Source organism: Athene noctua, chromosome 2 (genome assembly GCF_965140245.1).
Source record: "Athene noctua chromosome 2, bAthNoc1.hap1.1, whole genome shotgun sequence".
NCBI lineage: Eukaryota > Metazoa > Chordata > Aves > Strigiformes > Strigidae > Athene > Athene noctua.
The window spans coordinates 10,581,138-10,605,278 of NC_134038.1; the positions used below are offsets into that span (position 1 = coordinate 10,581,138).

Consider the following 24,141-nt stretch of genomic DNA (forward strand, 5'->3'; position numbering starts at 1 on the left):
ACCCCACTGCAACAATGAAAGGCCAAGTATTAGAAGCAGTAAGCAATTTACCCTTTTGTCCTCTAGAGAGGGTCTATCAAGGTTGTGACCGAGGCATCTGAGGCAAGGATAGTCACCTTCAGAGTTGTGAATGTGTTTATTCTTTGCCTGCTCTGTTGTGTGATCTTGCTGTGCTGCCATTGACTTCAGTGACAGTAGAAGGGAGATTCTTTACAGAAAAAGAGCAGCTTTGCTTGTAGACCAACAGTAGCAACGAGCTTTTTTCTATCCCAGCTTTGTTATTCATATATTAATGAATGATAGCTCTAATTAGTACTATTTCCAGTGCAAATAATTTTTGTCATACAGGCAGAACTGTAGAAGTGCTCTCTTCATCATCCCAATGGACACAGCTCAATTGTTTTAGTTGTGAGCTTCCCATGGTGATGCGCTTCAGTATCTCGATACTGATTTGGAAGAGGCAGTCCTAGGTCTAAGACACTACTAAGGTTCCTGTGGCTGTGAATGATATATGTTGTCTCATATCAGAAGAAGATACTATTTTAACACAGTAAAATTCCCTTTTTAATCAATAGACATATTAATTGAAAACAGTGCTGGGACAAAGTCCCTTTTCTCAGACTGTTAACAAATAAGCCTCCATATGTTAACTTTTGAGAGATGAACTTGTCTTTGCCATCACACAGAATGGAAGAGACTGACTGTAGATTCACGCTGTTACCATAACAGAGCAAATGGTCTTCTAGCCAAATCTACTGAAAATAATTTACCTTTGGACAAAGAGTAACTGGGAAATTTTGGTCAACAAAGTAACATTTTTGAAATATTGAAAATTATTCAAAAAGGTACAATAGTATAAAAATACGTGCAGGTTTGATGATAATAATTTTTGTAATTTTATTGAATGCTCTTCTATAATTCCAAGGTAAAGGACTCATTGACCAGAAACTTCACAAAGACGTCTTTTTCTGTCCCTATGTTTCTCTTTCTGTCTGATAGCAATAATAACATGTGCTACTGAACCATGCATGCAATTAAGTGCTTAATGATAATCTGGCTTTTAGAGTCATTTTATCACTACTTGTACTTTGCTACCTAGAAAGTTATCTCTTGATTTGACAGTCTAAGTGGTTCTTTATAACAAATTACATTGTATTTTACGTTGTATCTGTTTCTAAAAGCTATGAAAAAACATTGCATATACTTTCATTAATCTGGTCTTTTCTTTTTTTCTTGTTTCGTTTAACAGATATGTTAGGTCAAGAACGAAGCATGACATTGACATGAGAATAGGGATACATTCAGGATCGGTTCTGTGTGGAGTGCTGGGCCTACGAAAGTGGCAGTTTGATGTCTGGTCATGGGATGTGGATATTGCAAACAAACTTGAGTCAGGTGGAATTCCTGGGTAAGGCAACGTGTATTTCCCACGGTCAGAAAACACTGCCAACACACTACACTGTTAACCTTGCCAACAGATTAATCATGTTACATTATTTCAGCAACTATGACCTCTTCTTTTTTTTTTTTTTTTTTGCTATTTTGCAGTTGGCAAGGATTTGTGAGGCTATACACAAAAAAGTAGAAATAGTCAGTTTGCAGAGGCATTGAAAAAGACAAAAGTATTTATTTTTCTTTGCCAGCTATGATTTCCTGAAAAAGATCAGTAGTTATATTCAGCCCATAGAATACTAAGAGGTAGCCCAGGTTTCCAAGTTAGGTGTTGACCATTCCTGAGGTTTTCCAGACTTCATTCACTTGTCCTTTGCATTCCAATGCTGCTGTGAGGCACAAGGCTGTAATTTATTTTATTTCATAATTCACAAAGCGTGGGAAGAATTATGTGTTCATAGGTCATTACACTAATAACAAGACATTATGGACAGCAGGCTCTCTAGGGAGTCTTTTAAATAATTTGATGCTTTATTAGATGTTTAGAGACATATATGTCAGCCTGTCTATATGTGAAATTATATGATTTTCCATTGAGCTGCCTAGTTTTTCTTTGTCTGAGGTTGCTGATTCACCTGGAAGATAAAATATTATTTCTGCTTACCATGGCCTATATCTCATGGTAGTCTGAAAGCTGCAAATCCTAGATTTGAAGCAACAGCAGTGGTTGCAGGAATACTCTGTTCCCTTTCAGTTCCACTTTCCATTGATGAAAGATCTAACAAAAAATTCCCTACAACACAGAAGCAATAGTAGTGGACATCTTTATGTGGAAAAAGTCTAAGTGATGCTATCATCTTGAGTGAGAGAGGTTTTAAATCATCAAATCTCAGCCATGTGCTCTACTCCCTACACACACATCAGGATCTGTCAGAGCTGTTGTGTTCCCAGGAAGTTAGAAAGATATTTGCTTTATATTGTATTTGCAAATGCAAATGCCTTCCATCATTCCCCATGGAGACATTTATACTAATATTCATTCTTAGAATCAACAGAAAATGAAACACTGCATGCTCTGAAAACAACTTCTATACATATGTCACCAGTGTATAAAGTTGCAGAAAAAATCTTTCCCTGCCTTTTGACCAACATGAGAGCCCCAGATGACTAAGAAAGGTCATATGCTGCTTTGTTAACATGTGCAAATCAATCATTTGTAGTTTCACCATCCGTATCTGCAAAAAGTATAGTTTATTGTTGCTAATGCATACAAGTAGTATGTCTATTAATGAATAACCCAGAGAATGCACCACCTTGCTGTTGATAAAATGTGTGGCTATGCTGCAGTCTATTGGAGCAAAATGATTTCCTCTCCTGTATATTAGTTTGCCAACAGAACAAAACCTGTATGTGACAGCAGTTCACTAAGTCCCTCAAAACAGTGATTCATGTCAGGTTTTCCTAGTGTGCAGTCCAGATTTAATAGAGCAGTTAAGTATACTTCAGCCTTTCCTTGATACTCCCTGTCACCAACACTCAAATCCCCCTGTTTGCCACAATTCCGAGATCATTCCCACTGCCAGAGCTGCACTGCTTTCCTCTGTTTCATCAGAAAATCTGCCCTGGGGTTATGAATGGTCGTTGCTCCCAGTGTGAAACAAGACCAAAGATGGACAGCCCTTTCCTAAATTCACAGTGGAGGGAGTCAGCTCACCTGCTCAGGATGGGGAGGATCCCTCTACCCAGTATGGGGGCGGGAGAGAAGGGGCTCAGCTCTTCCCTCGATGGCTGCGTATCACCCTGAGAGCTCGTAAGCATGGGAGATGCAGGGACAGATTGCCCCCAAGTGAAGGAGCACAAGTGGGTAGCCCAACTGTCGTGGAAGGAGGCACTCAGGTGCACTGAGAAAAAGCAACCATTTCTGGGTTTCTGAGAGGAAAAAATGTGTCCACAACACCTGAGAAGGAAACCATGTAAGATCCTATAGTGTTATTTCAGAGACAGTCTTCTGCCAGGACCCTATCTTCTAATCATCTTCACGTGCTCTATCTAGGTATTAATCTATGGCATTGAATTATCATAAAACCTAGTTAATATTTAAATTTCCAGGATGTATCTGTGACAGGTATCATCTAAAGCTTTGGGCCTGATACGTTTTCAACAGTAGGAGAGGCTATACTTTTTGACTTCAGGACTTAGGTTCCCAATTTGCTATATTTGTATGAAATTAGGAAGACACCTCTCTACTATACACTTCAAGTTTTTTTAAACAAGCTGTACAAAAGGTGAAACCAGAAAATATTTTGAGTCTACCAACTATTTATTAATATTTAGTCCATTTAAGTGTATTACATCAATAGCCAGCTCCATGCTCTAGTTAAAGCTGTTATCATTTCCATTATAAAATCCATATTTCAGGGTTTATAATGCAATATGCCCAAATTATGTTAGTTGAAACTCAGCACAAAGATAGTCACCCTGGCAACTAATGTATCACTTTCTTTTTATTTCTTCTTTTTTTCTTTTTTTTTTTTTTTTCTTTTTTAAATAAGTACTTTACTTAAATCAATTTAGCCTATTTAGGTTTCTAAGAGCTAGGAAATGCATTATCTTTCTCAGAGGTCATATGCTCTGGTTTGAAAGTCTAGGTCAAAAGTTACTTGCATTTGAGGAACATATTTACTGATTTTTATTGCCAATTTTAATGACATTTAACTACAAAAGAGTCCTATCTCTGTGGACATCATAACGGCATGACTTCAGGCAGTGAAAACTGCACAAAACCTGTGTTGACTTCAGAGGGAAGATGAGATAGGTTAAAAAATGGCTGATTTCTTTCAATGAGCTGGTGATATTTATCACTCTACGTAGACCCAGTTTGTGTGAAATTCTGATACTGCTGAACATTTCACACTGCTTAAAGACAACGAGTACTTTATTTTCTGACAGTACGTGCATATCATACGGGCACTTATAGCTTTTTACTCCATCAGTATTTTATGCAGTTTAACTGTAGTGGCATCCTTTATGTTCCAGAAGAAAGTTCCCAAGGGGTGTGCTAGGACCATTTCCTTCAGTAGAGAAAAGCCAATTTGTGGTACCTGAGAAAAATGCCTCAGCATGGGTCATCAAAAAGTGATCAAGAATTTTAGTTGACTCTGAATTTTAGGAATTTGTCTGCACATCTGACTTTCAGAAAGTGCCATGCATCCAAAGTTTGAAAAATGAGCCAATTTTAATGAAGTCACTGTATTTATTTGCTTGACTTAGATAAATGTCTAACAAACATCTCCTCTTACTGAGTTTATGATGCTGCTTTATAAAGTATAGCATAGCTAACCATGTGGATGTGTTTTAGAGGTGTCTGCAATGTACCCTACATGTAAGAACTTAAAGTTTTCTTAAAAACAGAAATAAGAAAGACCCTCCAGGTTTGGTTGGAAGATATCCAAAGCCCTATCGTCTTGTTGCAAATTTTAGCTTTCTGTGTCATCTCTTAAATTCAGCTTCACTTTTGCAAAATCTTTTTGAACTCATTGCTTAGTTTTACCAGATATTATCACCTCACTTGCCTTTGTATAGTTTCCCTATTTCCCTAATTCACTTCAAAGGCAATCAGACCACTAACTTCCACTGTCTAAGCTACCTTAGTTAACTGGAGGAAATGACAGAGCTTCACATAAACTGCTCTAATGCATACCATATATTTTCCTCTTACCATATTTACCTGAAGTGGCAATTTTCATTCACTCTGAATAGTATTTTACTCAGGAAGGTCTCCCATTAATCTATTACTGTAAGCAAAGATACCAGGTGTGAAGGTCAAAATGTTTTTTTCTGTGACAGGACTTTGTGCATTTGTGAGTTCCTACTAATGTGAACATATCTTGAGAGTATTTGTTCCCAAATGAAGCTCATTTTTTGTGTGTTAAATACACTAAATTTCTTTATATAAAAATACACTAATTTTCTTTATAAAAATCATCATATACAATAGAAAACCTTCTATTTATCCATCATATTAAAAATGATGCAGAGTTCATAAACTCCTCCTTACCTATGTATACTAGAGCACAATCAGTATTTGGTACTACTTATTTCACTTATGCAGGAGAATTCACATCTCCAAAGCCACTCTGGACTGCCTGAACGGGGATTATAAAGTTGAAGAAGGGCATGGCAAAGAGCGTAATGAATTCTTGAGGAAGCATAATATTGAGACTTATTTAATTAAACAACCTGAAGAGAGTCTGTTGACTTTGCCTGAAGATATTGTGAAAGAGGCTGTCAGCTCCTCCGACAGGAGAAACAGTGGAGCAACATTTACCGAAGGATCCTGGAGCCCTGAACTTCCATTTGATAACATAGTGGGAAAACAGAACGTAAGTCAAACTTCCTTTAATGTCATCAAGTATGAATGCATGCTTGAGTGCATTTCAATAATAGAATCCTCAGAGGAGACAAATTCATCTTTAACCTTTATTCTAACACATACTGTAACAGCAGAGGATTAAACAAATTGTTTCAGGGCAGAAATAAATCATGTATACAAACTGGGAAAATGCCAGTGGACCAGAGGTTTTTGAGGGTTTTTTTCCAACTGAAATTAAATGCTACACAGCTTGGTTTTAATTTAACCAGTCCATAAAGAAGGAAATGAAAATTAAAGCTAATGTTACTAAACTAGCTTGGACATTCTAGTCAATCTGTGCATCTCATTACATAGCTTCACTGCCATCAAAATAAAGGGATGAGTGAATGAACATTTCACCAGAGGAGAAAACATAGTGTAGGTTAGTGATCTATAAGGGAAAGAAAAAAGATCTACCTTAAAAAAAGCCCTTGTGAAAACAGTTTGTCTATTACTCACTTTTTTTCTTTTTTAATCAAAAATATTAAAAACTTAGATTCTAAGACATAATTAAGATTCACTAGCAGGTGAGTTAGACTCTAAGGTCATGCATAGCTCAATAGAAATATGAGATAATAGCAACTGCTCCTGGTCAGATCTTTTCCAACAGCACTGCATGGCTAATTGCTAGCACTCTGGGAACCAGCAATTCTTGTACAGTCATAAAAATCACTTTGTGAAATCTGCTTGCTTAGAGGAATTAAAGATGGAAAGGTTAAAATGCCCTCAAACACCATTCTTTTCACTGAATTTGAAAGATTGATGAGTCTTTATGAAACAAGGTCAGCTTGAGTTTTCTTCCATTTTTCTGAGGGATCTGTAATGACATGATATATCCTTTCTTCTGCTGCACATCCTTAGTCCTACTGGTCTGCACTGTCTGTTGAACTTCAAGCGTTGTTGTGTGGAGGTCTTGCTTTGTCAACCGTCTTCTGCTTCTTACAAATCTGCCCAGAAGTGATAAGCCTTCACAATCAATCAGTCCATGGCGGTGTATTCGTCTCTTCAAACTGAACTGGAGCATGGCATAGTTTGCTGTTATATAAAACACTTGTTTTATATAAGTTCTGTACATCTGTGTATTTGCATGTACACTGCCTTTTAGTACTCTCTGTATTTTGTTGATCTGTCTCTAAATTCTCATTTCATTAGGAATAGAGGTATAGGTGCATGCTGCTGTGAATATCTTCTGATCTCTCTCTGTTTCTTCTTCTTTCTATTTAGGACATTCCTATATCTGTAGTCAAAAAAATCTATGCAGAGCAGGCTATCATTTTGTTGATCATTTTCTCAGCTAAATCTGACCTTGATACAAACAAAGGCGAGGAATGAAATAAAGGACTAGTTGTTTTATTCAATTATTGCACAACTCCCACCCAATAAACTAGTAAAAAAACCCATGAAAAGCACAGATATAGGCATAACTAAACAGTTGTTTCAAAGCAGATTTTTGTCTTCTGGCAATAAACAATCCATTTTTAGAATAGTTTCTCACTGTTTTTTTAAGAACTTGTTTTTATGCTGGAAATAACTATAATTTTATATTGCACAGCTTTACAATAAGCTTTTTGGTGGAAACAAGATTTTTAAAATCTGTTATTCCATGTGTGATTCAATTATTACGTAATTTTCGATTTTAAAGTTGAGACAGTAGGCATTACTACTCATAAATAATGTATTTCAGCTCAAAATTTAGATGACAGTTTTAAATTACACTAGGATATAGTAGCTTTTTCCAGAGGTGCGTCAGTCTTGGACAGAACAAGCATTTAATAACATTAATTATGCAGCCTAAAGGTCACTGACAGCAGCAGATGTTGAGAATCCAAGTAGCTGCATCCTAACAATGAATCACTCCATATGTTTGAACATTTGCCAATAGCATTTAAATAATTTCTTTACTCAATGTAAGTTGCAACAGAATTTGAGCAACTGATCATGTGTCTTACTTTTAGCTGTAGTTATGTTAGGAAGAATATGAAATGACAAAGGCTCTGGTGAGTTTTCTGGCCAAACACAAATTCATCACAATTCATATTCTTTACCTCAAACTCATTTTCTATAGGCAGCCAAAGTCCACTGACTTGAACTGAAGATGTGTTGATATGAGTGAAGTACAGAATAACCACTCTTTATGTATATAGTCACAGACGTTAACAAAAGCTACATGTGTCCACAGCACATTTAGCACCATGTTCTTTATCTCTAATGGTGAGATAAGCCAAGGATGAAAGTGCCTGCTCTAAAATTCAGACCATGCCCAATATGGACAGAGTTTTCTCTTATTGAAACAAGTGTCTGGGCTTCTTTCCTAATGAAAAGAAAGCTGTACAGAAGTTATTTTATGTTAAGAGACTGAAGGCCTCCTCCTCTAAAACAAATTAATAGCTGATGAAGTGGGATTTCTTCACCAGGCTTTACAAAATAAGTATCTGAAAGCATTATGTGGTCACTGTGTGCAGTGCTGGAGGCACCTGATGGGCCTGTAATGATGTGAATTAGGAAAAAAAGCATTTCAAAATGTCTGTCTGGTATAAGCATATTATAGTGGTGGCTGCAATGACTCAACAGTTATCACAAAAATTATACTTAAAGACTGCCAAGATGACAGACAAGTATAAACAACAGGGTGGAATTCAGTTCAAAACCAAGGCACTTGCATTTGTGTATCTATGGAGTGTCCCAGTTGTTAAAATCACACAAAGCTCAGCTCCTAAACACACAGTTCTAGTGCTACTTGTGGTGCTCTAGGGTGCCTCAGACATCTGTCTATAAAAGACCTGTGATCATCTGGACTACCAGTTAAAATCCAGGTAAGGGACTTCGATGTCTCAAATAGTGGTAAACACCTATGCTGAAACATGCTGAGTAAGAGCTTGATTCAGCTTAGCTGTGGCTTTCCACTGCAGTTTGAGATACCCTGGCACAGTCCAGATGGTCCTCACCACTGACCAGAAATGCATGGGGTTCCCATAGGTCTTGTGCTATATCTCCTAGCTCCACACTGTTGTCCAGGATACCCTAGGGCATCTCAGCTGGCCATAGCTGCATACAATTGGCCAGTTGAAAGTATCCAGAGAGTATATTGTCAATAATAGAAGCTTAGACACCAAGCCCCTAAACATCTTAATTTAGGTGTCTTCCTCTTGAACCAAATCTGACCCGTATCCTGTCCCTTTAAACATATGACTTTGTATTTTGCTATTTCCCTCCAAAATCTGGTGTTTCCAGTATTAAAAAAAAAAACAAAAAAAAAAACCAAAAAAAAAAAACATTAAAGCCTTCCTAGAGTTTTCTAAATGGCACTGATTAAAAATTTCCTTTCTTGTTGAGGTCGGGATGTTTGAACTTTTTTCATTAAAACTTTACAGGAAGTAAGTAAAATGTAATCCCAGCCACCTTTTTAAATGTCTGTAAAATATTTTTGAAGTTGGAGTTTTATTATTTGTTTGCTTTATTTCATCCTATCATTTAGTCTCAGATTCAAGTTTGGCTGGGCTTTTTCTTAACAGAAGCTTGTATGCATTCCTGCATGAAGAACAGTTAACTGTCAGCATCAGGAAAGGTCAAGTCCATTGTATCTTACAATTCACAATTGTGTCTTCCATACAGCTATTCACAAAACTGTAGGTGAGGTAACTGGGAAAACCAATGTTTCATAATGTTGGCATAACACAGTCTTAAAAGATGTAGAGCAAAAAGGGGGATACAGAGACAAAATGTGTTTAGAACATCTTCTTGGGACAATAATTTGCATGATATTTTTTCATTATTGTTGTTACTAATTACAGGAAAGCAGTTGTCTTAAGTATGTGTATGGATGCGAGGGAGAAATGACCGTTAAACTCAAATATTAATTTCCTTGCTATCCTCTGAAAATAAACGTAACTTCTGAGTCCATTTTTGCCCCAATACCACCGACACCATTGCCATAGTGGTGATATTATGTCATGTTCATCTACCATGAATTGTAAATCACTTCATACATTCAGCAAGGCACTTCTTCATATTAATCAATGTTTTAAATATAATTTGAAGCAAAATTTAGTCACTTACTAGAATGAATTGAGATCATTCTCCTCATGTAAATAAAACACAATGCTCGAGTAAACGATTAGGGAGCTTCTCCACTTCCAGTGGAGATACAGCAATATGAACTAATTTTGAGGAACTAATGCACACCACAACATCTGATGTGATCTTGTCCTTTAACAGTGACTTCAGACTCTTTTGTAAGATTTCAGTCAACACAAACTGATAACTTTTCTGCATAGCTCATTTTAAAAGAGATAAGAATACCTAAACTATAGTACCTTAGTGTGTATTAATACAGTATTTATCCAGCTGACTCAGTGGATTGTTTGCCTGAAATTTGGCTCTCACTTTAGAGTTTCAACCTTAGCTCTCCAAGGCTAAGGTACGGATTCAGGCATATTTGAATCTTTAGTATGGGAAAAGAAACTTTAGTATGAGAAAAGTTTCCTTGTTTTTTGGGTTTTGTTGTGGTTTTTTTGTTGTTTTTTTTTTCTCTAAATGTTGATGATACTGATTTTCTGAAGGGAAAATGGGGATATTTGAGCAGTGGTTTGCCAAACTTTCTCTGATGAAGTCCTTTCTCTACTAAAGCAAACCGGAAGATTGTTTTTCATTTCACTAGAGAGAGGATTTCAGTCCTGACATCCTTTTCTGCCTGTTTATTGGGCTCTTAAATTACTCATCAAACAATGAAATATGAGAAAACAAGATACTGTCTGTGACTACAAAGTCCTTGGACTTTATTTTAGGACTGCAAAGAAAGTTGTCAGTTGAGGTTTGAATGTAGGTACCTGGGACCACTCCTGTGTTTTAATGTGCTGTCCTAGATTCATTAGAATGTGATTGTTCTGTCCTTTCAATATGAACAACGGAAATCTCCCTATATCACTTGTTGTACATAATCCCAGGATCCAAAAGAATTGGCTTTCGAGAGAAATCTAGTGATAAATTGATCCCAAACTCCTGTTCCCAACAATGCCCAGTAGGACATATAGCAGAAGATTTTTCTAGCAAGGACTCATGGGGTAACTTTTCTCAAGCAGAAATGTATTTCTTGTCCATAATAATTCTGAAATTTCTTATGCTGTTATGTATGAAGGTTTATATCCTTTCCATTCATTAACATTTCTTAACCCTTGGGAATATCACAGGTAGTGAAGTTTAATTTCCCTTTCAAGTGGGAAAGCTGCTTCACTGTGGTTTGTGTCACAAAATGATACCATGAAACTGGACTGAGTTATTCCCTTTATGAAAGCAAACTCTACCTCTTTCCTGAAAGTGAAGCACCCTTCATATTATCTCCACTAGCTTTCCTTTGTGAAGCTGTGCAAAAGTATTTTCTTTTTTTCTTTTAATTAGTCAGTGAAATACCTAAGGAATAATGCATCTGAGATAATATAAAATAATATGAATTACAGTTAAATTATTTCATATAGCCTAACTGTAATCTAGACTGATTGAAATATACCAGTGGTGAAGAAGAACATGTTATTTGAAAACCCATGTTGAAATAATCAGAAATGTCACCTTCTTCACTCCTGCCTAACTGATCTGTTCCTAAACTACACACATCCAGTAACTTTAAGACCAAGGAAAACATCATTACTCCTGTTTTGTGACTTCTGTTTCTGTAGCTTCTGTTCTTAGTTGTTAAAACACACCATTGAGTTAGATACCCTGCCGTGATTTTGGTGTGTACTCCCCTCATGCATGCTCTAATAATTAATTAACAGAATCTGGAAAAGGGAATATGGTCCTCCTAGTGTTCAGTGCAGCAGCAAACCTCCCAGTCTGTATAAAAGACAACATTAAAGTACTTCCCTTAATGTACTGTATGTGTTTAGTGGAACAGACTTATTATTTTACACTTCTATAGATTTCATTGAATGAATTGCATGGAATGCTATAATGGTTTGCAATGCAACATGATCTAAAACATTGCATTTTTAACCCAAGGGGACCAGCAGGTTTATTCTGTTTGCATGTGCTTTCCCCTAGACTCTGGCTGCCCTAACAAGAAATTCAATAAATCTGCTTCCAAACCATCTTGCACAAGCTTTGCATGTCCAGTCTGGGCCTGAGGAAATTAACAAGCGAATAGAGCACACCATCGACTTACGGAGTGGCGATAAATTGAGAAGAGAGCATATCAAGCCTTTTTCACTGATGTTTAAAGACTCCAGCCTGGAGCATAAGGTAGCTGGGTCTTGGTAGCTGCATTATTCGCAACTCAAATTGTAATAAATGTCCACTGAAGTAGAGAAGCTGTAGGTTCTAGCTTGCATTGTTTATTTTCTGGTTTTGTTTTTCATTTTGTTTCAGTTTTCAGAAGTTGGGACTGAGCTAGAGGTTGTAATAGACAGTGTCATGACGGAGGTGTTATAATGCTGCAATGATTTCATTTCATTGTTGAAAAATGCCTACACTGAGCAAACTCTGCTTCTGAAAACAACAGCCATTTGCCGGGTTTTGTTTGCTGTCTAGTAAAAGCAGTTTTCTGTCAGATGACAGGCTGCTTTGGCACAAACGGTGATTGAGCATATTAAAAAACTGACACTTCTATTCAAAACATATATCTATATTTATATAGATATGTTTCTTTCATTTAGTCATAGGATCCATCTGATGTCCTCTAGGCAGCTGCTATGTTTATTACAAGTCAAAACTAATTTGTCAACTCTTTGTTTCAAACATCCTTTTTTAACATCTGCTTCTAAGAGGTAAATATTGTTCATGTCTTTGCTGTTTCTCAACAGCAGTGTAATCTCACTAATTTGTATTTCAGTCTACATCCAGATGTAAATTGTAAGTTAAAAAAGATAAAGTAATGGGAAAATTTTCCTTGCAAACTGATGACATGACAGCACAGATCTCAAATAATTTCCCTGACTTGCATGCTGTTATAATGCAGCAAGAGCAGATCTGCAACAGGATATGTACTTAGACTGAAAAGAAAAAAAAATAATGGGAAATTGCAAGCATGGAGGCCCACTTCTCCATCATCACTTTAACCTCCACTGGAAAACATACTCTTTTACTTGACTTATGGGAGACCAGTCCTCAGGTGGTATCAGTGGTGAGAGCTTAATGAAAACCACTGGGAAAGAAAAATTCTGCTTGAAGTATATTTAAGCCCTTATTTCACAAGCAATCCTGCAGAAGAAAAAAAGAGAGGTTTGGTTAAAAAAAAAGAAAAAAAAAAAAGTTAACATTTTTAACAGTTTTGATACGTTTTTTTCTCAGTATGACATTTCTAATGCTCACCTGTGCTACAATGTTTAGAAAATGGTGTTTCATTCAATATTTCCTTAGGTGTTAGTCCCAACCAGTAAACACAGGCAATACGAGCACAAAATCCTTCCCATAAAGTGGACCGCATCTTCCTTCTGTTGTCTAATTCTGGCTGGTTTTTAGCATTACACTGGAGTAATGTTTTTTAAAAATTTCAGTACTGTTTTACTTGTTCTGGTTCATCCATCAACAGCTGGATAGTTACTGGTCAAAAACTTTCTTGCTTGTGTTCATAGTGCCAGGGCACTGTAAGTGTGCTCATAGGAGGATGGGGAATGCACCAGGATCCAAAGGGATGACGTGGATTAAGGAAAGATGAATTACAGTGTCCTCTTCATTACAGACAAGAACAATGTCTTGTGGGACAGTGTGGGAAATGTCTCTTCCCTCTTTGTTTGCCCGTGCAACAGGTTTGTCCCAGTAGCCTTAGTGTTAAACCATAGTCTGCAGACGGTCATGAAAATAATGTGTGAACTGTTTTGCTACAGAAAGTACCAATTTCCTCCATGTTATCTTATATTAATAGCACTTTCTCCCTTCTTCCTGCCCATTTAGGAAAGAAAACAAATCAAACTCATATTTAAATCGGAGTCTCATAAATCTATTTCAGAAGCCTTTTCCCTCTGCTCTCCCCATCCCTAACCTTTCAGCCTGGAATTATGCTTCCTTCTAGTCATTAACATTTTGCAACTGCTTACATGACCTTCTACATCAGCATCTTGAGCTGCTCCCTGCAGCGCCGCTGAGCAAGTAGACAGTATATGTCTATGTGAGATGTTTTCATTTGCTCCCACTCCCTCTCTGTTCAGACCAGTGGCAGCTTCAAGTCAGAGGTAACTTACCCTATGCAAAATCTTGTGCCCTCACATTTAGCCATCACACTTTCAGGCAGTGCTGCCATCTGCCTAATACTTATTTCTTTCATCTGTAAGTACTTCTCAGCCTGGACTCTACAGTTATTCAGTAGGCAGAACAGCCAGTATCCATAGCTGAGATCCGGATCAAGAAGTGTTACATTAACTTTGTTCAATGAGAATTGTGTTAATACTTTGTGCCTCAAGCCACAGAGAAGTGAGGAACCATATGAACAATAAACTATATTTCCTCTTCCTGCATTAACAGGAAGAAGACTAACAGTCTTCTGTAGCAGGACTACCACGCCATGGAATCATAAATCGTTTAGGGTGACTTGAATAGATCTGAAATGTAGTGCTGGACTTCTGTTTAAAGAGTTTGGGTTTTTTGAGGGGGGTTAATTGAAAAACAATTTCAGACAGCAGATTTACACTAGCAATTGAAGTGCTGGTTTGCTTCTTTTAATGTTTAAAAAGGTAAAAAAAATAATTTCTAGAATCAGCATCCACAGAACTACCATGGGACCCAGCACAGCTCCTGGTTTACAATGGTTTAAACAACTGGTATATCACAGCAGTTTAAGCTATTAGTGCATCTTCCCACTGCTCTCTTATCTCATTGTGCTGTGTCCTTGGTGATAGAATAAATGCAGATTCCACAGCAAGCAGTAGCAGTCACATTTGTGAATGGGTCATCTCCGTGAGGCAGTATGTATATTTCCACATGAATTTTGTAATATATTTTTCAGAGGATTTGTGCAGGATCCCCACCTGGTATATTTTATAGATTCTTTACCCAAATGGACTAGTCATTACTAACTTGTATTTTGCTCATTAGCACTTGATATCTCATTTAGAGACCAATTCACTCTCAATTTTGCTGACGGTTATTTGCACAAATAGGATGTAGGCAGATAGAGCAAAAGACTCATCACAGGAGAGTACTTCTAATGGTTGCATGAAAATACACTAAAGGTATCCCAATATATAATAGCTCATAAGGAAAATCTGACAGTACTTTAGATGATTTCCCATAATTAAAAGATATCATCATGATGCTCTACCTTAATAGCAGTAACTTGGAAATATCAGTACCATGGGGTTTTTTTATACAGGATAAAACATAGTAACAGGGCAGGGAATTTTACATGCTAGTAGGGTTTTTGTTAAGGAAAGTTTCCAACATAAAAATTTACATAAAGATATTCTAACTCTTCCTTCATATTTGAATTGGGATTGTAAATCAGCCTGGGCTTAAAGGTCTACATATTTTCTCCAAGGTGAGCACAATGAAAATATCAAAAGAGCTTTGAATTTCACAGTACAGGTTTTCTTAGGTCAAATATTAGACCTAAATATCTGAGTTTCTCTGTTTCAGAATTTCCAATGGGCGAGATAAATAGAAATTAAATGAGGAGGAAAAAAATTTTGCCCTTTCTGCATGTTCTATCGTTGCAGACATAGGCCTCATCTCTTTCCTTCAACCCAGAAACTTCTAGTGGCAAGACGGTTTTCAAGAAACACTGGGTAAACTCTGTTTCAGCATCTTCCTTTTCTGTCATTGGTCAGCAACTGGATCTGTGTCTACCTCTTGGTCTTCTCAGGAGTTCATCCATCTCTTCTCCTGCCTTGGGCTTCCTGATACATCTTCTGTCCCTCCCCTGTACTGCAGAAGCTTTTCCAGCACCACTAACACCATTGCACTGAAGAAAAAAAATCCCATGGTCTCCCTTCTCATTCATAAGGTCCTGTCTGAGTCAAAGAACAGCTGCGAGGATAAGATCAAAAACCTTCCTCCCCAGTGCACAAACACTTTCTCTAGGTAAACTTGCAAAGCCTGGTGTATTACTGGTACTCCTCTTTCAGAGATCCCTGGGAAAAGAGAGGAGATGTGGGGAATAAGCAGCATTACTTGGCAAGAGGATCTTTCTTATGCAACCTCAGTTTCAGCTAGCTGGCTGGGCTAGCCAGTAGATAAACAATGGAACCCCCATGGGCTCAAGACCCATGGGAAGCAGGGTGAGCCTTTGCTACACCATGAGCAAGTCATGCAGTGCAAGGCAGGTCTGCGGGATGGTACAGCTAAGGTGGTCACTGCAGAGTAGGTCAGTTTATGATTCTTCCTACCACTCTATGCAGCTCTAGTTGGCTACATACCTCCCCATACTTATTGGCAGTGCCTTGAGGCTTAGTCTACCCTTCAATTACTTCTCCAAGTCATTAAGGGGCAGACTGCTACAGAAGTGCTACATTTATCATTGGTGTTTGTGCTGCCTCAGAGATGCTAATAATTTCTCATCACAATATTGTTACTGATTAGACCACAGCATTAATCCTTTTGACATAAAGCTCAGCACGGCAGGCAATTCCATGTTTGTTTTTCATTCAATTAATTTGATATAATTTCCCTAAGGAACAGTTGGGATTTCACGTTATATTTTAAGGAATGTACCTTTCTTTTTTCCTTTGGTTCTTTTTGTACCACAACCAAAAAAGCCCTGGTGCATTATTCAAGCAGACTGATGCAGTTCTGTTTTCCCACTCATGAAATCAGGGTCAGTGCCTCTGTGCTTCCAGCAGCAAAATGGAGTTGCCTGTGAGCACCATCAGAAATGATGTCAAAGTGATACTGCTTCTGCCAAGCAGCGGACACAGGGTATTATCACAGCAGAGGAGTCAAAAATGAGGGACAACCACAAATAAACCCCTTCTCATGCTCATAACAAATGGAGGCAGGGAAGAGAGAAGGCTTTTTCCCATTTCAGGAGCTTGAGACTGTTTTGACCAGATGTGTATAACTGAGATGAAGTCCCTACTGACGGCCCACGTAGTGAATATAGTCTAAGTCTGGATAAGATTTCCTTCAAGAATAGATGAGCTATAAAACACAGTCCATAACTGAATTCTCTCAATGTATGTTCCTGATATATTTCTCAATCAGTTTTAATTTTTCTCAGTTATAATGCTCTCTAGACATTTATAACTACAGTTTGCCTTATTTCCAGATTGCTGGAGAAAGATTCTGATATCTGATATCTTTTGGACTTTGATTTCCTTTTGTTCTGCACATGTAACTCTTAGCTCCTTCAAAACTGCAACAGATTAAATAAAATGGAGTTATTGTTCAAGAGGAAAAATGACTTGGGCAGGCATCTGTGGGATTTTTTTATTAGGTGAAGATAATTTAGTGGCATCAGTATAGGATAAAGAGATTTACAAAAATATGTCTATGGACCAATCATCATCTGCTGTAAACAATCGGAGTTTAACTGAATTAGCAGTGACAAATACCAACTGAGGATTTGCATAATGTTTCCACTTTAACTGATCCACCATGATTCACCAACGTATCTGTTACTCCTTTTCTTGGTAACTCACATAAAAGGAGAACCTGCTAGCATTTTCAGTAGTTTGATGTGCTACAGAAAAATACTTTTGCAATAAATCCTAATAATAATGCACATCAAAGGCCTTTTACATAATAATACCTTCTACCTCGGAGAATGCCCATATCAACAAGTTTCTGCACAGCCTCTGGATTAGTTAGGATACAAAGATCATGACCCACAATCCAGATAGTCACAGAATGTCCCAAAGTATGTACTTTTCTTAAAAAAAGTAAAAAAGAAGCCAGAATGGCCTCAATTTGGCAAGAATGGAGACACCTCTGTGATGTCATGCATGCAGAGTCGCAGCTGATTTCAGTATTTTTCTTCAGGTGAGGAAACTCATGGTTCCTCTGATTAAACTATTAAGTATTTAATATTCTACTCAGCAGCACAAGCTCCTGGTATCTACCTGGGGATTTTTAAAGCAAATAACTTTGAAAAAGAGGCAACCAAGTAAAACAACTTTGTATTACAAATTACAGAGTTTTGCTCTCTTGGATCAAGTGTTTTACCAGTTTATTAATGAGTTAGTTGTTGTGTTTCAATTTTAAAGACAAATCCAGGTGTTTTGATTTATTAGCTCTTCTTTCTAATTTCCCTGAAGTAGCCTATATACATCAGTCTTTATGAAACTACTGCATGGGTTAACAGCTAATTTATTATTCTTTTTTTTTTTTTTCTATTCTAGTATTCACAAATGCGGGATGAAGTATTCAAATCAAACTTGGTGTGTGCATTTATTGTTCTTGTATTTATTACCGCTATCCAAAGCTTACTTCCTTCTTCCAGGTAAATACAGAAATATATCTCTATATATCTGAAGGCATTCTTGGGGAAACAACGGGATAACATTTCAAGGATTGACATGGGATGAGCCAATAAAATCTGCTTGTTCCTCAAAAGTGTTTGGAAATATTTTTTCACTTTTTTCCCAATATTAACTGCTTTCATATCACATTATCTGCAGCTACATGTTTTCATGCGAGGCAGCAACATTTACTGACATTATGTTGTTATGTTTTTAAACGGAATCCTCACTGAGACAAGTAGGAACTTTGGGTTTTAAAAGTTTGACATGATATGGCCTGCAACTTCCAGTGTTGAAGTAAAAAAAGATCCAGACTTATAACAGTGCCTCTTTGCTAAGTGACTGGAGGAATCAGTGTTTGTTCTGGTTTTGTTTCTTACATGCTACATAAGAAAATTGTACTGTTGTGCCTTGTTGCTGATGATACATATTACCTGGCTGGTGAAAGCAATCTTGTGCCATTAAGAAGCAAGGAGGTGATGTGGAAGATCTTTTCCCACTTCTGCTTATATGGGGCTGACCAAGCAACAACTTCCTCTCACAGTGACAAAATGTGGAATAGCAGACACCTCTGTGTCCACATGTTTCACACAGTCAAACCCATCAATTGGCATTTTTGTCTAATATTTAATAGTGAGAATACAAGAGTGTGTACAAGGACTAAGGTCAGTTTTGTAGCATCATAGCAGAACATGTCTGCCACTCAAACATGCCCCAGGTCCCATTTGGTTTTTGACAGAGCACGTGCTAAAATGGAAATGCCCAGCTGAACGTAATTCGTAGGTGTTTTCTAAAACTCAGGTGAATCTTAATTTATGGCTGCCTGTAGAATAACCTAGAAAATACAGTATTTATAAAAGAAATTACACTTACTGTGTTACAGTAATGCAGCAATATTTCTTGTATCATCTCTGGAAGACCTAATTCACCATGTTTATGTCTAAGACTATGAAAATAGTGGTCAGATGCAGGCAGGCAACTGCACTCTGCAGCAGTGGTGTCCCATGTATTTTGTAGTTCTCAGCTGGGGAAGTACCCAGAGTAATACATGACCTTCTGCTGTTCTTTATGTGTTATATTGCTCCAATACTATTAAGGTTGTTTGTTTTTTTAAAGTTCTTCTCCCAAAACACATTCAAAATTCTCCACTTCTGGTAGCTGGTTTTGGTGTTTGTTTTTTTTTTTCTCTGTATGTACAAGAAGATTTATGGATCTTATTAGTAGAACTTGTTTTTGAAAAAGATTTCTCTTGCTATATCAATCACTGCTATGCTAGGAAAAAAAAAAAAAAAAAAAAAGACATATTTTTCTACTGCACAGATTCATCTTTGTTAATTCTCACGAGAGTGTCTAGTGTCATCGGAATTAGAGAAGAAGGAGTCACATAAACCACATTGCCTTCAGCTGTCTCACTTCCTGGTTTCCCATCTTGCACAGTAGTCTTGTGTTTTTCCCTGCACTTCAAAAATGCTTTGAGGACCTTTTTGTCACTGAATGTTAAAGAGGCTGTAAATATAAATAGATTCAAATAAAGATTAGATAAATTCATACAAGATCAGCAAGGAAGATATTTAGGGAAAGGATATTTAGTACTATCCCTTTTATGAGAGAAGATTTGGAGCCACACATGTGCTTTATGACAGTTCTTATGTTCCTTCAGGAGATGAAGACCTCTGTCAAGGTTTAAGAATGCAGATTTTGGTATTAATTTTTCACGTTCTGATACTCTGCTTCAAAAGTGTGTTTCAGTCTTAAAAAAACATGCCTATTAAATGACCAGAGGTCAGCAGATGAGCAACCCTAAAATAAGAGGATGAGGGGCTTTGAGTGGGAAGGTTTCAATAGGTTTAAACACATTGAATGAGGAAATAATCTGGAAGTTCAGATTTCCTAAACTCCAGTTCTAAAAACAATTCAAGGTATGAGCAAATGAAGAAACTATCACAAAGTTAGGCAGGAGTTGGATTCAGAGAGTCTTGGAGATAACTGCATGCTCATCTGTTATACTTCTAGTAGATACCAGAGAAGTAAACTACCGCAGTGGAAGAGCATGGACATCATTTCCATGGAACAACTAATGAACTATGATTCACACTCCTTATGGTAACTTACCCATTTCCCAACAACACAGTTAAGTGTCTTTCAATGAATGCTTCAGAGATATGTTGAAGAAGGATGGAATTTTATATTGGCTTAAGTACATGTTTTAAATATCTTTCTGAGCTGAGTCTTTTGGGGATTTCTGGAAATTTGGTGAAAGAAAACATTATTTAAATCATCATAAAACATATCCTACTAAGGATCTTTAGGGAGTTTCCCAGATAGGTTGCCTCAGTCTGTGTGTTAAAGAAGGGAATCATTTTTGTATTATTGCATCTACTGTGTATGAGAGTTTCAGAATTTTATCCCAGTTTATATCTGTCTCTTGCAGGATAAATATTTGATCCATTCATACCTTTCCCTGGCAGGGCAGGCACATCACTGAATTTAAAAATCTTTGCAATAGTTTTCATTCTTTGAAATACTGAGTTGAGGAAACTACCCTAAGTGACATAAATTAATGCCATATTTCTGCTGTAATTATCCTCTATGAAACCATTAAGTTACATTGCCAACCTTGCAGTGATTCATCTTCTGAGAGGCCCAGGACTTTGATTCATTTCCTGAAATGAACTTTCTATATGCTCACATGGGCAATAGATCATGCTAGAGTAGACTGCTGAATTACTCTTATTTCTGTCAGTTTTTCACTGGGTTATTCTTGTGAGGGAAGAAAAACAGCTTTAAAACTGTTCTTCATTTAAACATCTGCATCTTCTCTTTTACATAAATTTTCCTTCAGACACAACTCTTGATTTGTAGCTATACACAAGGAAGAGGAAAGGCAAAAACTCCATTTCAAACTTCACTTGAGCTTGACTGCTAGGGAACCCCTAGAAAGAAAAACATTTGGTCTTTAATTTCTTCTTGAATGAAGAGGGGATCCAACCCAAGTGTCCTAGTTCCCACAGCATTCTCTTTGCTCGCAGGTTGGATGGGCACACGCTCTGCTGAGTAAAAAACTGTCTGGATGGCCGGGCCCAGAGAGTTGTGGTGAACGGAGTTAAATTCAGTTGGCAGCCGGTCAGGAGTGGTGTCCCCCAGGGCTGGGTGTTGGGGCCACTCCTGTTTAACATCTTTATTGATGATCTAGACGAGGGGATGGAGTGCACCCTCAGTCAGTTTGCAGATGACACCCAGTTGGGTGGGAGTGTTGATCTGCTCGAGGGTAGGGAGGCTCTGCAGAGAGACCTGGACAGGCTGGAGCCATGGGCTGAGCCCAACTGGAGGGGTTTCACTAAGGGCAAATGCCGGGGGCTGCCCTTGGGCCACAACAACCCCCAGCAGCGCTACAGGCTTGGGGAGGAGTGGCTGGAGAGCTGCCAGTCAGAGAGGGACCTGAGGGGGTGATTGACAGCCAGCTGAACAGGAGCCTGCAGTGTGCCCAGGTGGCCAAGAAGGCCAATGGCATCCTGGCTTGTGTCAGCAATAGCGTGGCCAGCAGGGACAGGGAAGGGATCTGAGCCCTGTACTCGGCACTGGTGAGGCCGCCCCTCGATTCCTGTGTTCAGTTTTGGGCCCCTCACTACAAAAAGGCCATTGAATGACTCAAGCGTGTCCAGAGAAGGGCAACGGAGCTGGTGCAGGGTCTGAAGCACAGGTCGTACGAGGAGCGGCTGAGGGAACTGGGGGTGTTTGGTCTGGAGAAGAGGAGGCTGAGGGGAGACCTCATCGCCCTCTACAGCTCCCTGAAAGGAGGGTGCAGAGAGCTGGGGATGAGTCTCTTTAACCAAGTAACAAGTGATAGGACAAGAGGGAATGGCCTCAAGTTTCTCCAGGGAAGGTTTAGACTGGCTATTAGGAAGCATTTCTTTCCAGCAGGGGTTGGTGGGTGTTGGAATGGGCTGCCCAGGGAGGTGGTGGAGTCCCCATCCCTGGAGGTGTTTAAGAGTCGGGTCGACATAGCGCTGAGGGATCTGGTGTAGTTGGGAACTGTCAGTGTGAGGTTAATGGTTGGACTGGATGATCTTCAAGGTCTTTTCCAACCTAGACAATTCTGTGATTCTGTAGTTCTGGGAGAAGTTAACGGACAGAAGGTTATTATGGCTGTTTGTTCCTATTCCTCTGAACTTGGCTATGTCTTCTGCTGGATCCTGTCAGCATGCTGCCAAGAAAATCTTAGCACAGATACTGGATTGATCCTCTCAGAGGTCACAGGTGTGTGCACTTCAGTTTTGGTTTTATGTCAAGCAGTCTTAGACAAGAGACAAGAACATCAGTGTTTAACCGAACAGCTACAGTGGAAGAATTTTTGTTACCTATATGTTTATTATGAACAAATACAAGGCCATGGTTTCTCAGGCACCACATCAGGTTATGCTGTATGTTGGATTGATATCCCAGGCTTAGGTCCCTAGATGCTCCCTTTATAGTACCTTAATTCAATAGTACTAGGTTTTACATCTAGACTTTGGCAGTCCAAAATAAGAACTCATGTACAGTGTCCTTAGGTCTGAATTTTGGAGGCTTGATCCTAACCCTTTCAAAAGCATTAATTTAGTTTCATTTAGAGCTGGGTCAGACTAGGTCTGCAGAATTGGTAGGTTACATCTGCATATATTAGACTGTCTATGTATATCAGAGATACAGATAGAAACTATCAGTTCTAAAGAGGATCTTGGTCATTTGGCTTTGGAAAGCAAGAAGGCTATTGCACAATGCTGCTGTAGTGTGGGCAGCAAGGAATTAATCTTACATAACTATCTACCATTTTCTAAACCCTGAGTTCGAAGTATAGCCAATGGAGAATTGGTCAATCAGTGGATGTGAATAAATCTGAGACTGCTGAGCAGTAAGATAAATTGTATCCTAAACTACACAGCTCTCTTGATGAGCCCTGCTGACTCCCTTGACTAGTTCTCCATGAACATATTGTCCAGACCTTCCCTGGCTTTCTGTGTATTTTCATAGACAGAAGCTTCTCTCAATACATTGTTGTATTGTGTTTTTACTTGGTAGCCTTGGGAATTTCAGGAAGTCCTGAGACTCTTCCCACAAAACTTTTAGTCTCACAGGATGAAATATGTGGCTCCTCTGCTCCAGTCTTTGTTTCCTCATTATTCACTCTTTTCTTCATAATACAGTTTGTTTTTACTGGCTACATTGTTCCTTCTTTCAAAAGCAAGCTTTACTTCTGGGTGAGGCCACTGGAGAAGATGGAACTTTTTTGGGGAAGCTCCACTGTGTCCTGTATTCAAGTCACACACAGGACTCTGACAAAGCTTGTTGGAGTGAAATGCTGACCCAAGTGTAAGATAACATCTCATACAAGTGGTACATCATCAGAACAGTGTCAAAGCTAATAAATATTACCACATGGAAGATCTCAAAGGAAGTTAATGTGTAATTCTTCTTATGTAAGTTCATTAGGAAACAGAACTTCCATTTTGATATTTTTCAACATTTTATTTCAAAATGTTTTGTAATATAATTTGGTACTACAAAAAAGCCCCAAACATCTTTTGCATATATATTTTACTTATAGCCGTTCAGACATGTTCCCAAAGGAAAACTCTCTGCTAAATACAGCCTCTTTTTCTGTTCATTATCTGTTTAAGCCATTGTCTTTTCTGGACTCTTACACTGCAAGTCTCATTAATTTTGAGGTTCTGAGATTAGGAGTTGTACATATAAACCACAGCTGCATTACTGTAAATTATTCTGAGACTTGCATGCTGTTTTCAAAATCTTACACCTTCTTAACACTTCTGTGTTAGCTTGATTAATTTTAGTAACAGACAAAAAAGTTTGAAGTAAAATGCATGTTATTCTGTCCTGACACTTTAAGGAAGTTATTTTCCCAGAAGGACTGTTTGGATGATCAGAAAGAAATAATGTTTATGCAAATATTGCATTTAAAAC

The 24,141-nt window shown here is 38.0% G+C and overlaps 1 protein-coding gene across 2 annotated transcripts in view; it reads left to right on the forward strand.

The window, feature by feature from the left end:
• ADCY8 (adenylate cyclase 8) overlaps window positions 1-24,141 on the forward strand; it is a 134,292-nt gene that overhangs the window by 79,269 nt on the left and 30,882 nt on the right. The window contains exons 6-9 of one of the 2 annotated variants that reach the window (XM_074898423.1): window positions 1,250-1,408; window positions 5,504-5,774; window positions 11,837-12,034; window positions 18,061-18,161. In XM_074898423.1, coding sequence (XP_074754524.1) covers window positions 1,250-1,408; window positions 5,504-5,774; window positions 11,837-12,034; window positions 18,061-18,161 — 729 coding nt within the window. The remainder of the gene's footprint in view (window positions 1-1,249; window positions 1,409-5,503; window positions 5,775-11,836; window positions 12,035-18,060; window positions 18,162-24,141) is intronic. The other variant, XM_074898425.1, reaches the window with a different exon arrangement.